The sequence below is a fragment of the Achroia grisella genome, unplaced genomic scaffold (assembly GCF_030625045.1).
Source record: "Achroia grisella isolate CSIRO2021 unplaced genomic scaffold, CSIRO_AGI_Agris_v1 utg295, whole genome shotgun sequence".
Lineage (NCBI taxonomy): Eukaryota > Metazoa > Arthropoda > Insecta > Lepidoptera > Pyralidae > Achroia > Achroia grisella.
Window position 1 is genome coordinate 1164569 of NW_026712783.1, and position 12139 is coordinate 1176707.

General features: G+C 32.3%; 2 protein-coding genes across 3 annotated transcripts in view; one reads left to right on the forward strand and one right to left on the reverse strand.

Annotated features, from left to right (window-relative positions):
- Positions 1-4925, reverse strand: part of LOC131843332 (transmembrane channel-like protein 7) — a 28363-nt gene extending 23438 nt beyond the window's left edge. Inside the window, exon 1 of one of the 2 annotated variants that reach the window (XM_059191959.1) lies at positions 4583-4925. The gene's annotated coding sequence lies outside the window, so the exon portion shown is untranslated. Of the gene's footprint in view, positions 1-3796; positions 3936-4582 lie in introns of those variants that run through there. The other variant, XM_059191958.1, reaches the window with a different exon arrangement.
- A 458-nt stretch (positions 4926-5383) lies between these two features.
- The window catches only part of LOC131843320 (tyrosine-protein kinase receptor), a 38119-nt gene continuing 31363 nt past the window's right edge, over positions 5384-12139 (forward strand). The window contains exon 1 of the mRNA XM_059191946.1: positions 5384-6535. Coding sequence (XP_059047929.1) covers positions 5923-6535 — 613 coding nt within the window. The 5' untranslated portion in view covers positions 5384-5922. The remainder of the gene's footprint in view (positions 6536-12139) is intronic.

Genomic DNA, 12139 nt, shown 5'->3' on the forward strand with positions numbered 1-12139 from the left:
AGGGAGACATTTGTTACATTCTTATACTAGCTATTCGCCCCGGCTTCGCACGGGTGTACATGTATTATATATATAAATCTTCCTCTTGAATCACTCTACCTATTAAAAAAACCGCTTCAAAATCCGTTGCGTGGTTTTAAAGACTTAAGCATACATAGGGACGGACAGACAGCGACAGCGACTTTGTTTTATAGTATGTAAACATAATAACAATAATTTTATTCTAACAGCTTCCGTGGTCTATCGGTTTACCACATTGCCTTACTTCTGATGGTCGGACGTTCAATTCCTCGCACGGTACAAACATTTGTATTTATGAATATGATTGTTTGTATCGGTCTGGGTATTTTCTATGTATCATATGTATTTACGAAAACAAATATATATCTATGTATTTGTATCAGTTATCCAGTGCCCATAACACAAGCTTTAGCTAGCTTGTCCTGTGTGATTGTTATTATTATTATGCAGTACAATATAATTAATAAGTCATGATGCCTATTAACCATTAATTAGTTATTATTGTATAATCATGGGGCATAAAACAATAGTACTAGTCATACAAACAAATTGTTTTAAACTTGACTTTTTATCAGTAGACTAAAGGATTGCATAGTCATTTACCAACCATACGGTTATAACTTATTGTGCATGCTCTTATTAATTTGTTTTGTTTATAGTAAACCTCGTATTTCTTTCTCCTAATAAACATTTATACTTCAAATTTATTAATCTGAGATAAACTTTAATATTAAAATTTTAGAGTTGGCTACCTGAAATTTGTAATTGAGAAATAGAAATAGAAATAATCTTTATTCAAATAAACTCATTACAAGCACTTTCGAATAGTCATATTTTGATTTAACCACTCATTCGGAATGCAGATTCATCACAAGAAGAATGAACAAGAAACTTGTGTGTTGCTCTTATTAATAAATAGATGTTTTTTTTATATGAATAATTACAGTATAACAAGTAAGAGGCATGCGATATCAACATAGAAATCGCTACACACTCATTATTAGTGTAATCAGATAATATTGTCAGTGCTATGGATTTAAAGTTTTTCTATAAAAACATTATTATCGTTAACGAATTCTTCAATTTTATAGTAAGCTTTAATAAGCTAAGAGATAATACAACAATATTAATTACAGAGTTATTGGATGTTTAATAACTAATTATTATTATATATGAATATGATTAATTCTGGTATGTAGACAGATAATCTATTGATCTCCTGCCTAATTTATCTTTACCCAATAACTCTATATATTTATTATGGTGCAGTTTATATCCATGTAAAGTTTCACTAAAATATGTTCAGCTGCTTAACCTTGAGATTTGATATTAGTATAAATTTTTTAGAGGGATTAGTTTATATTTTGAATACTCAATATATATGTTTACACTCTTAATAGGTGGAATGGGATTGTTAGCAATGTGGACTCATGACCCCAGCAATATACCATGTCATGTTGACCTCCACACGGTTCCCCCTGGAATCCATCATGATGGGTTAACTGTCCTGATCTCATACTTATCTTATCATCCTGCACTGGTGCCCCGCCAGCGTAAACCATCGCAAGCGCATCGCAACCGTTAGCGCAGGCGGGTGCTCCATTACATTATTATACATAAAAAAATACAATACTACATTATCTCAACAAATTTCAGAAAATCAACTCTATGCTTTAATGTTAAAGTATATATAAAGCCATTTGGGGGGAAAACGAATTGTTAGTAATGTGGACTGTTAGTCTTATTGCTAGCAATGTACCATATCAGGTTGACCTCCATGTGTTTCCCCTTGGTAACCATCATGATAAATTCCTGATAAATTTGTCACGATGGGCTAGCTGACCTGACCTCATGTTCATCTTATCATCCTCCACTGGAGCCCGGCCAGCATATACCATTAGCACAGGCTGGTGCATAATTCCATTATTGTCAATTAAAAAATATATATAAGCCATTTCTTATATATATAGCATATAGTTGTGAATATTAACTTGTTTTCATTACCTATGATCCATTCAGCTGTTAAGGCATGAAAAGGCAACAAACTGACAGACAGAAAGAATACAGGACACATTTATGTATGAGTATGAATTACTAATTGTTAGTGTTGTCTGTCACATTATGTATTAGATACTAAATGTTCTATATACAAATATAATATAAAATTCATATAATATACAAATATAAAATTCTTAATAATAAAAAAAATACAATTTAACTATAAAAGTAAGTGGCCAGTATGTCAGCAACAGTTAGCCTAAATAAATATTGCTAATTTTATACACTCAGTATGTTTATTACTTAGAATTTATATTAATATTGATAGTAAATAAATGATTTTTTTTATTTTACTGGGTGGTCTAGCGGTCTAGTACAAAGTTTTACATCCGATGGTCACAGGTTCGATTCCTCACATGGCACAAACATTTGTATTCATGAGTATGACTGTTTGTATCGGTCTGGGTATTTTCTATGTATAATATGTATGTATTTACGAAAAAAAATTATCTATGTATTTGTATCAGTTATCTAGTACCCATAACACAAGCTTTAGCTAGCTTAACTTGGGTCTAGATGGCACTGTGTGAATTATCCTGAGATTATTATTATTATTATCAGCCTTACGGATGAAATGAGATTTTAAGTGTTAATAAATGTAATGAAATGTGTTTTTTTTGTATAAAAATGTTAATATTAATAATGTAGTAATAGTTTAACAATAATATGCAGATTTTGCTAAGGTGAAAAGGAAACACTGTGGTTATGCCCACTCAGGCATGTACAAATTATTTCCTTTGGAAAGTCTACACTATCCAGAGGAATTAAAAGGTATTCTTGGAGCAATGAAAGGAGTATTGAAAAATCAATGGTTTTTACATTGCTCCTAAGAATATCTTTCAATTCTTGTCTCTCACAGGTCTAGGAGGCGAACTTTGAAAAAGGATGAGCACAATAGAACTATTGAGGTTGCAGTGCTACGGGTCTTAGCAACTGACAATAGCCCAAAACATTCTGGACCGAATTTAAAAAAAAATTAAAAAATATATATTCCAGATAGTTGCAGTTCCAGTTATATTCCAGCCATGTTGACAAGCAAACTTTTAGTTATCTATAATAGGGTTATTGAAACAATAATTACATTTATCTGCCTCAATGAAGTACTTAAACAACAAATACTTAGTTAAAACACTTATTTTTGTGAGGTGTTAATTAATATTTATTAAAGATAATATAATAACTTTTATTAATTAATAATTACTTCTAACTTTTAGTATAAAATTCATTGATTGTATAAAACAATTCTCAATTAGCCTTCTATGGAATTGGGATTTAAATTAAGATGTATGTAGTACATTTACTATACTTTTTGGTTTTGAAAAAGTACCTACAAATAGGTGAATTCACAATATATAATTTATCCTAAAGTATAAAACAACCTTTCATAGTCAGTGAGTTAGGCACCTTCAAATTGTTTACATAAGTATTTATGGAGTTCCTGGTATATGTAACAATGTAGAAACCAGAAGCTATGACAAACAATATTATTCCTTGCCTTAAACTCCATACAAAAACAATGACACAATTTTTTACTAATTTTCACAATATAATAAAAAAAAAATTGAAATGCAGACAAAAAATAAATGGAAACGTATTTGAAAATAGAACACTACATTACTTCTGCGAATTATCTATAATATCTATTGATTTTTTTAGATTTTTTTTTATAACAATGAAGTACATCTCTGAAATAAAGGTATAGAGATTGTTTACTTACGTAAAATGTTTTTACACAACAAAACACGACAATGAATTGTAGTCCTAAAATAATTTAAAGTTATACATTCTACTGAATTTTATTAATACTATTTAATAAATAAACCACTGCACACAGGAACACTAAACAGACACAACAGACAGGACCGAAATAAATTTCCTTCGAATCACATATACTCGTATAGGAGTGGTAAATGACGGCTGCAGTGTGACCATTTAAAAATTAAATTACTGGTCTTGCCCTACTTCTTGTAATAAAGGAGCTAAATTGTGCTAAAACTAAAAAATATGTTTCTAAACTTATTAACTTCTTAATTCATATACATCAAAAATTTAAAAACTTCACTATGCAATTTTTTTATTGTTTATTACACATATATAACATAAAATAAATTCTATTTTTATGATTTATATAATTTCTATTGAAATAAATATAAGACTTCATAATACTTAATTTACTTGAATTTAGAATACATGTATCAATACCTTCTGAGGGCTGAAAATTTTTTTGTGATTATTAAAATATTTGCGTTTTTTATTGATATATTTTTTACACCAATTCCAAAAAAACTATTAAAAGAATTCAAGCTAATATTAACACACTAGCCAGAAGGTTTGTCATAGTGTATAGTGTGAAGCTTAGTAATGGACTTTTAATTCAAATTTTGTTTTAAAAATACATTATTAAATAAAACCTTCATACAAAAGATTTTTAACTGAAAAATGACTAAATATATTATAAAATTTTCGGAATGTAAATTTTTGCTGCACTTACTACCTTACTTACTTGTCATTTTCTTGATTCATTAATTTTGTTTCATCTTTTGACTTTATTTTTAATAATTTCACATTTCACTGTAAAAATTAATATTTGCATGTCATTAATTAATGTTGCTACATATCTGTGTAGCAAATTGCTACAAGTTCAATATTCTAATAAATATTTAGATAAAAAACAGACTTTCTAATCAAACAACAACACAAACAAAATTTATTGATCACTAGAATGTTAAATATTTCGTAGCATTTGCAGTACTTATTTTATAAAAGATTTTCTTATTCCACTCGCATTACTAAAATCATTTTATTGAGGAGATTAAAGCTCCCGGAGTCGATAAAAACATCTTCAATTTAATATCCGTGCAGATTACTGCAGACGGATCGCAAAATCGACCACCCGCCATTCGCGTAAACAATATCTGCGGGAGGAAATTTTCTTCATCTAATATCCTGCTCACGATTTTACTGGTTGATTTTCGCGGCAATTTTCTGTCTAACCTATCACATACTGTCACTTGACGCGACAGCCAATCGCGTTCAGTTGACGTGAGCAATGATTCTAATTGGGCCAATGTTACATCCGGTGTCCGATACGGAGCATCCTGCGCGAAAAGCCCGGGAACGGCAGAAGATAGAGTGACACCTGCGCAGCATCTCCGAGCGCCGTACCAAGATCACATCTCGCGAAAAGTAATGATTATTTCGGTCCACGGACGGTTAGTTCCGCATACTCCCGCCGTGGCGCTACGCACGGGAGTGGGACGATGTATGTACCTTGTTATAGACTGTTAAAACGTATTATCAGTGGTGTAAATTGAAAAATTGCTAATGTGTATCTAGAATTGAACTTATGGATCGCGTACAGTGATTCGTAATGTGAATACTTCGCTAGTTGGGCCGGTGCAGTGGTGCGGGTAAACGCGCAATTTGTAACGTGTGCGGTGGTATCTCGTCGTCCATTTCTGTGGCCTGCTTTTCCAGGGTTGTGCGGGCGGGCCGCAGCGCTCGCTCTAGGGTGTCTCCAGAACTTTAGACCCGCATTTAAGTGACGTTGTGATGAACGTTTTCCATAGAAAATGTGTTTTTCAATGGACTTCGTATTCAGTGTATCGAGTTCGACTATCGTTTATTGGAGATTATCCATGTCCGTGCCGGCTCGCGAGAGGTCGACACAGCTCTTAGAGTGATCAGCGTGCGACGCTAAACAGGGATTCTAATACCTTTTGTTATGAACGTATTCGACAATAACAGTGTGACGGACGCGCAAAATGTCGAACACTATATTGATAGGATCGACCGCTTCCAGCGGGCAAAAATTCGCTATCTAATACCATTATTGGAACACTAATGGCGCTTGGAAAGCTTATTATCATACTCGCCGTCGTGTCACTCGCTGTAAGCGATTACCATGAAGTCAAAACAGAAAGTAAAGCGAAGGAAACCGTGGCGGCGGAGAAAGAACAGAGGTCGAGATCGGCCAACCCTAAGGGCGAACGTGGCTCGTTTCAGAAGCTAAGCTCCTTGATGAACCGCACCGAGGATAGACGACAGAAGCCCAGGAGGAATGAGCATTTAAATAAAATATTACAAATGAATAGAAAGCACGACGACATGATGAACGACAACCAAGGCGCAATAGCAATTAATCAGAAGACAGTACCGGACAACGATTCTAATACTTTGGCGGAGAAGATGAAGGTGTTACGGAGGGAAGGGCCGACGTACGAGGCCATCAATAAGCACAATTATGTGTCTCAGGCTACAGGGGTTTATTGTAATTTTGAAAATGGAACGAATGGCTCGTTAATTGATATTTGTATGTGGCAATGGAATCACACGGTATCCAGCCATGGGTTAGGGTACAAAGTTGTTACTGCCGAAGACGTAAAAATTATGAATGAGACGACCAGAGGACTAAAGTTTTCCGGGCCTAAGAACGACGCGGATGGAAATGTGGAAGGTGAGGACGATTGTCGGATTGTGCTGTGTTTTGTTTGTCTGTGGATATGTTATATAGAATTTTTTGCAATGCTTTTTTATTTCTGTACCTTTTTTTTTATTCTGCATGCAAGCAGGCTTATTAGTTACGTTTTAAACGATTGTCGGATTATGCTGTGGTTTGTTTGTCTATGGATATGTTATATAGATTTTTTTTGCAATGCTTTTTTATTTCTGTACCTATTTTTTTTTATTTTATTCCGCATGCAAGCAGGCTTTTTAGTTACGTTTTAAAATATAATTAAGCGTATCTCTCTAATATTATAAAAGCAAAAGTTTGTGAAGTATGAATTTGGTTTGGTTTATTACTCTTTTTTTGTAAAAACTACTGAACGGATTTTGATGAAACTTTACAGGAGTATAACTTATACATCAGAATGACACATAGACTATAATTTAAAAAGATATTATGTACATTGGGCGAAATATAATGATAAATGTCAACTAAGTGTGATGTGGATGAAGTTGCGTGGGTCAGTTAGGTAATTAATAAAATATCTCATAAGATTCAGTGTACAGAATAAAATTATTTATACGAAAGAAATACAATATAGAAATTCTGAATTGTAGGTAACTTAATATATTTATTTCATTTGAAGACATAAATAAAATAAATAAAAGTAAATAAACAATTTATAATAAAGTATTTTCGATACATATTGTACACAATATTAATAGATTATATATATGATTAATAGGTATATATGGTTAATAATAAATAATAATAATAACCCTGGACAATTCACACTGCTATATGCAGTCCCAAGGTAAGCAGAGCTTGTGTTATAGGTACTATAGAACTGATTGAAATGTTTAATTTTTTTTTAAATAAATAAATAATATATGTTGAAAACACCCAGAGCACTACAAACAATCGTACTCATGAATACAAACGCCTGCATTGCGCGAGGAATCGAACCTGTGACCATCGAACCTGTGACCATCGAACCGCTACACCACCGAGGTCATCAAATATGTACATATATAGGTAACGGTAATGATGAAGGGTTTACTATGGGGTATTCTATATTTTTTTTTTCAACCAGTTTTTATCAACCAGTATTTAAAAGATAAGAAATATAATTGGCAATATATGATATATATACCTAATTATACATAATTATTAGCTCATAATAAATAGATAGATAAGATATTTTATGTATTTAAATCATATAGTTTGAACTAAACTTATTACTCACTAAATGACCAACGTACATGGCAATAGTTGTTCATGTACAGGATTTTCATTTAATGTTAGACATAGACACCTATAAAGTAAACAATGTAAATAAGCGTGCTCTTTAAAAAAAAGAATTTCTTTTTTTTTTTGGTTTGAAAGAATTTCAGTTGATATATACACCTATACAAAAATCTTGACATTCATGCTTAAATATTCTAAGTAATAAATATAAACAAAACTGCACCGTTGGGAAAAAATGTTACCTAATACAAAAAACTTGATTATTTTATAAGTTGCTAAAATGTCCATGAATGATTGATTTTTGATTCGATTTGTATCTTAGTATCTCACATATAGGTTTATTATGAGATTATTATATATGCACTAGCTGTACCGGCAAACGTTGTTTTGTCTTAAAATAAAAAAAAATTAGGGGTGGAATCATCTATTTTTCATCCCCCTAAATGTTAGAGGTAACATTTAGGGGGATGAAAAATAGATGTTGGCCGATTCTCAGACCTACTCAATACGCTCACAAAACTTCATGAGAATCGGTCAAGCCGTTTCGGAGGAGTATGGGAACGAAAACTGTGACACGAGAATTTTATATAAAGATATTATATATATGTTTATGTGTATGTTTAAATATTACAAAATATTTAAACCAATACAATAGAATATGGGTAAATCTGTATGTGTGCCACAGCAATACAAAATGGCTCATAGCTCAGTGGAGAATCACTCAACGAGCAAAACACTTGTTTCCATTATTTCATACATGAAACCTTTTAATAATATAAAAGCTGTAAAATGATCTTACTAATATCATAAACGCGAAAGTTCGTGAGTATGGATGGATGTTTGTTACTCTTTCACGTCAATACTGAATGAATTTTGATGAAGCTTTACAGTAATGTTCTAGATTATAGCTTATACATCAGAATAAAGCTATAAATTTCACGTGAGTGAAACCGCAGGCACAGCTTTAGTTAGAAATAAATAAATTCGACTTTTTGTATCTGTCAAAAAATACGTACTAAAAAAAATTACTGACTTTGAAAAATCCACTCTATATTTTTACTATTAAAGTCTATATTCCCATGAAACCTCTTTTAGAGTATAAAATCTGTAATATGCTATGAAATTAAAAAGAAATAAATTTGACTTTTTGTATCTATAAAAAGAACATAGGTATATCAAAATAATAAAAAAAACAACTAATACTTCAACGTTGAAAAATTCACTCTCAAAAAAACTCACTCAAAAATTTACCCTTAAAGTGTATGCCCACCAGAAACCTCTTTTATTGTGTAAATGCTGTAAAATTTCAACTTTTCGAATCTGTCAACAAAAGCTCTCAAAGCTTTAATTTTTTTTTGAAAAATTCACTCGTAAATATTTACTCATAATTTAATTTTTTTAGAGTAACTGCAGTTTTGTATTAAATGTACAATATGTACTTATCATTAAATTCGTCTTTTACATTATTATATATATGTTTATATTATTAGAATAAACCTAAGAAGGTACAAACATTTGTATTCATGACTATGATGGTTTCATCTGTCTGGGTTTCTATATATACTACATGTGTATTAAAAAAAAACTTAGTATTTATATCAGTCGTCTAGTACCCATAACACAAACTGTACTTAGCTTAGGAATAGATTTTTTAGAATTGTCCAGGGCTGTTTAATAATATGTAATATTAATATTACATATTTTCAAATAAAAATTGTATCTGTATTTCTATCAGTTGTCTAGTACCACAGATAACATATACCCATAACTCAAACTCTACTTACCTTGGGACTAGATGGCGCTATATGAAAATATCTAGCTTTAATATTATCATGATTATTATTATTCTAATTCTAGCCACCTCGTTCATAGGACGGGAGACTTGTCTGGTTGTCTGCTCATTCATGTATGCTAGTGCATAGCTCCCGGGTTTATTTATACTTCCTTTGTTAACCGTAGTTAATTACCATTCCTCGAGAAAAGGAACAGTCAAATGTAGACGGAAATAGGGCCGCGGTCAAGTTAGAGTCGACATAACTGGAATACTGACAACATATTTAAATAGAAGCTCAGTCTACATAAAAGGCAAGATGATAATGGAATGGTGTGTCTGCTCGAGTCACTCTTCATCATTTGCTTCTTCCTTATCACATTTATTTATGGTCAGCGTAATATGTTTTTCTCTTCCATTCATCCCTGTTCGCAGTCTTCGTTATTTACTGCCTTTCTTGCCATGTTGTCTTTCACTCAGTGCATCCATCTCTATTTCGGCCTTCCTCTGTAATCATCATATGTTACAGCTTCCTTAAAATATTATCTTCATTCCTACCCATTATACGCCCATATCACGACGGACGATTACTCTTCGACCTCTCCGACAGCGAAGCCACTTTCATACTTCCTCTAATGTATTCATTCTTTATCTTATCCGTTCTTGCCACATTATCTCAATATTCGCATGCAGTCTCCTTTCATCCATCGTTTTTACGAGTCACTCTTACAATTCTTTTTACTAAGGGATTTGGGTTATCACACGGGGTTGCACTGCGACCTACAGAGATCTATTGAACTGGCCCTTTTCCAAAGTTCGCTGCATAGACCCGTCAGAGAATTGTAGGATATTCTTAGGAGCGATGGTTTTTATCTCCTCAGGATAGAGTATATACTATCCAAAGATATTTTTTTAATTGATAATGTAATGGTGAACTCATCTGCGCTAATGCTATACGCTGGCGGAGCACCAGTGGAGGATGATAAGATGAATAAGACGTCAGGTCAGTTAGCCCATCGTGACAAAATCACCTAAAATTTATCATGATGGTTTACAAGAACCGCGTGTAGGTCTACTTGACATGGTACATTACTAGCCATAGGGTTACAGTAATGGGGACTCCATTACTAACAATCCCCTTCCTCTCAGCGTGCAATATTATTTATACTAATTTCGATAACGTAACCCAATGTGTGAAATAAACACAAAAAAAATCTGCATTGAGTAACTTTTTTTTGAATTTTTTTTATCTGCAGCGTTGCAGAAATGATTGCCAATAGAGAAAAAGGATGTACTATAATTTTATAGAGGACTAGCTGTCCCGGCAAACGTTGTTTTGCCTTAAAATAAAAAAAAAATTTAGGGGTGGACTACCCCTAACATTTAGGGGGATGAAAAATAGATGTTGGCCGATTCTCAGACCTACTCAATACGCTCATAATATTTCATGAGAATCGGTCAAGCCGTTTCGGAGGAGTATGGGAACGAAAACTGTGACACGAGAATTTTATATATAAGATATCACCAATATTAAAGATATAGGTATATATGTATATTACATATATGTGGGTGTTTGTTAAAATTTATAATTTTGAAATTCTTGTTAACGGGTATCGTAATAAAAAGTTTTGAGCAAACGAGCGAAGTCAGGTCGGGTGCTAGTAGTAGTTAAGACGATTATAAATACTTAGAATGTTACAACATATCATTGTTTTCAATTTCTATTTATAATTACGAATATATATAATAAATATAATTCAAGTGTCTTTTTGTAATTTCAAATTAACAGCTATTTACTAAATACATCTAAAGGCATATCTGGTATTTACATCAAAAAATATACTGTAAAAAAAAATGGCTGTCTGTGTGATTGTTCCTGCTAATCTCTGAAACGGCTGAATCGATTATGACAGGACTGCCTCTCCCAGATAGATAATGTTTTAAGGACTAATTTAGGCTACTCCTATTTTAGACATTCTATTAAAAAAGAAGAAAGTTAAATTCCCCGCTTAGCTAACACTTTTATTTAAGATATATTTATTTTAATAAAAGTATGTTAAATTCCACGCGGTCAAAGTCACCGGTAACAGCTAGTTTCCAATATAATACCCACTCGCTCTGCATAAAATTATTCCATCAAATCTATCAATGGAATTTAAATGAAATCCAATTATAGAATGTCGAGAATGGAAACAAGTAAAAATATCAACAACGGTACGTTACTCTTTAATCCATTATAATATCATACACTAGCTGTGCCCGCGGTTATATCCGCGTGAAATTCAGCATGTGTGTTATTCTGATATATATGCTATATTATTGTAAAGTTTCATCAGAATCTGTTCAGCAATTTTTGCGTGAAAGAGTAACAAACATCTATTCATACTCACAATCTCTCTCGTTTATGATATTAACTAGCTACTCGCCCCGCCTTCACATGGGTGTACATGTATTATATATATATAAACCTTCCTCTAGAATCACTCTATCTATTAAAAATACCGCTTCAAAATCCATTGCGTAGTTTTAAAGATTTAAGCATACATAGGAACGGACAGACGGCGACAGCGACTTTGTTTTATACTATGTAATGA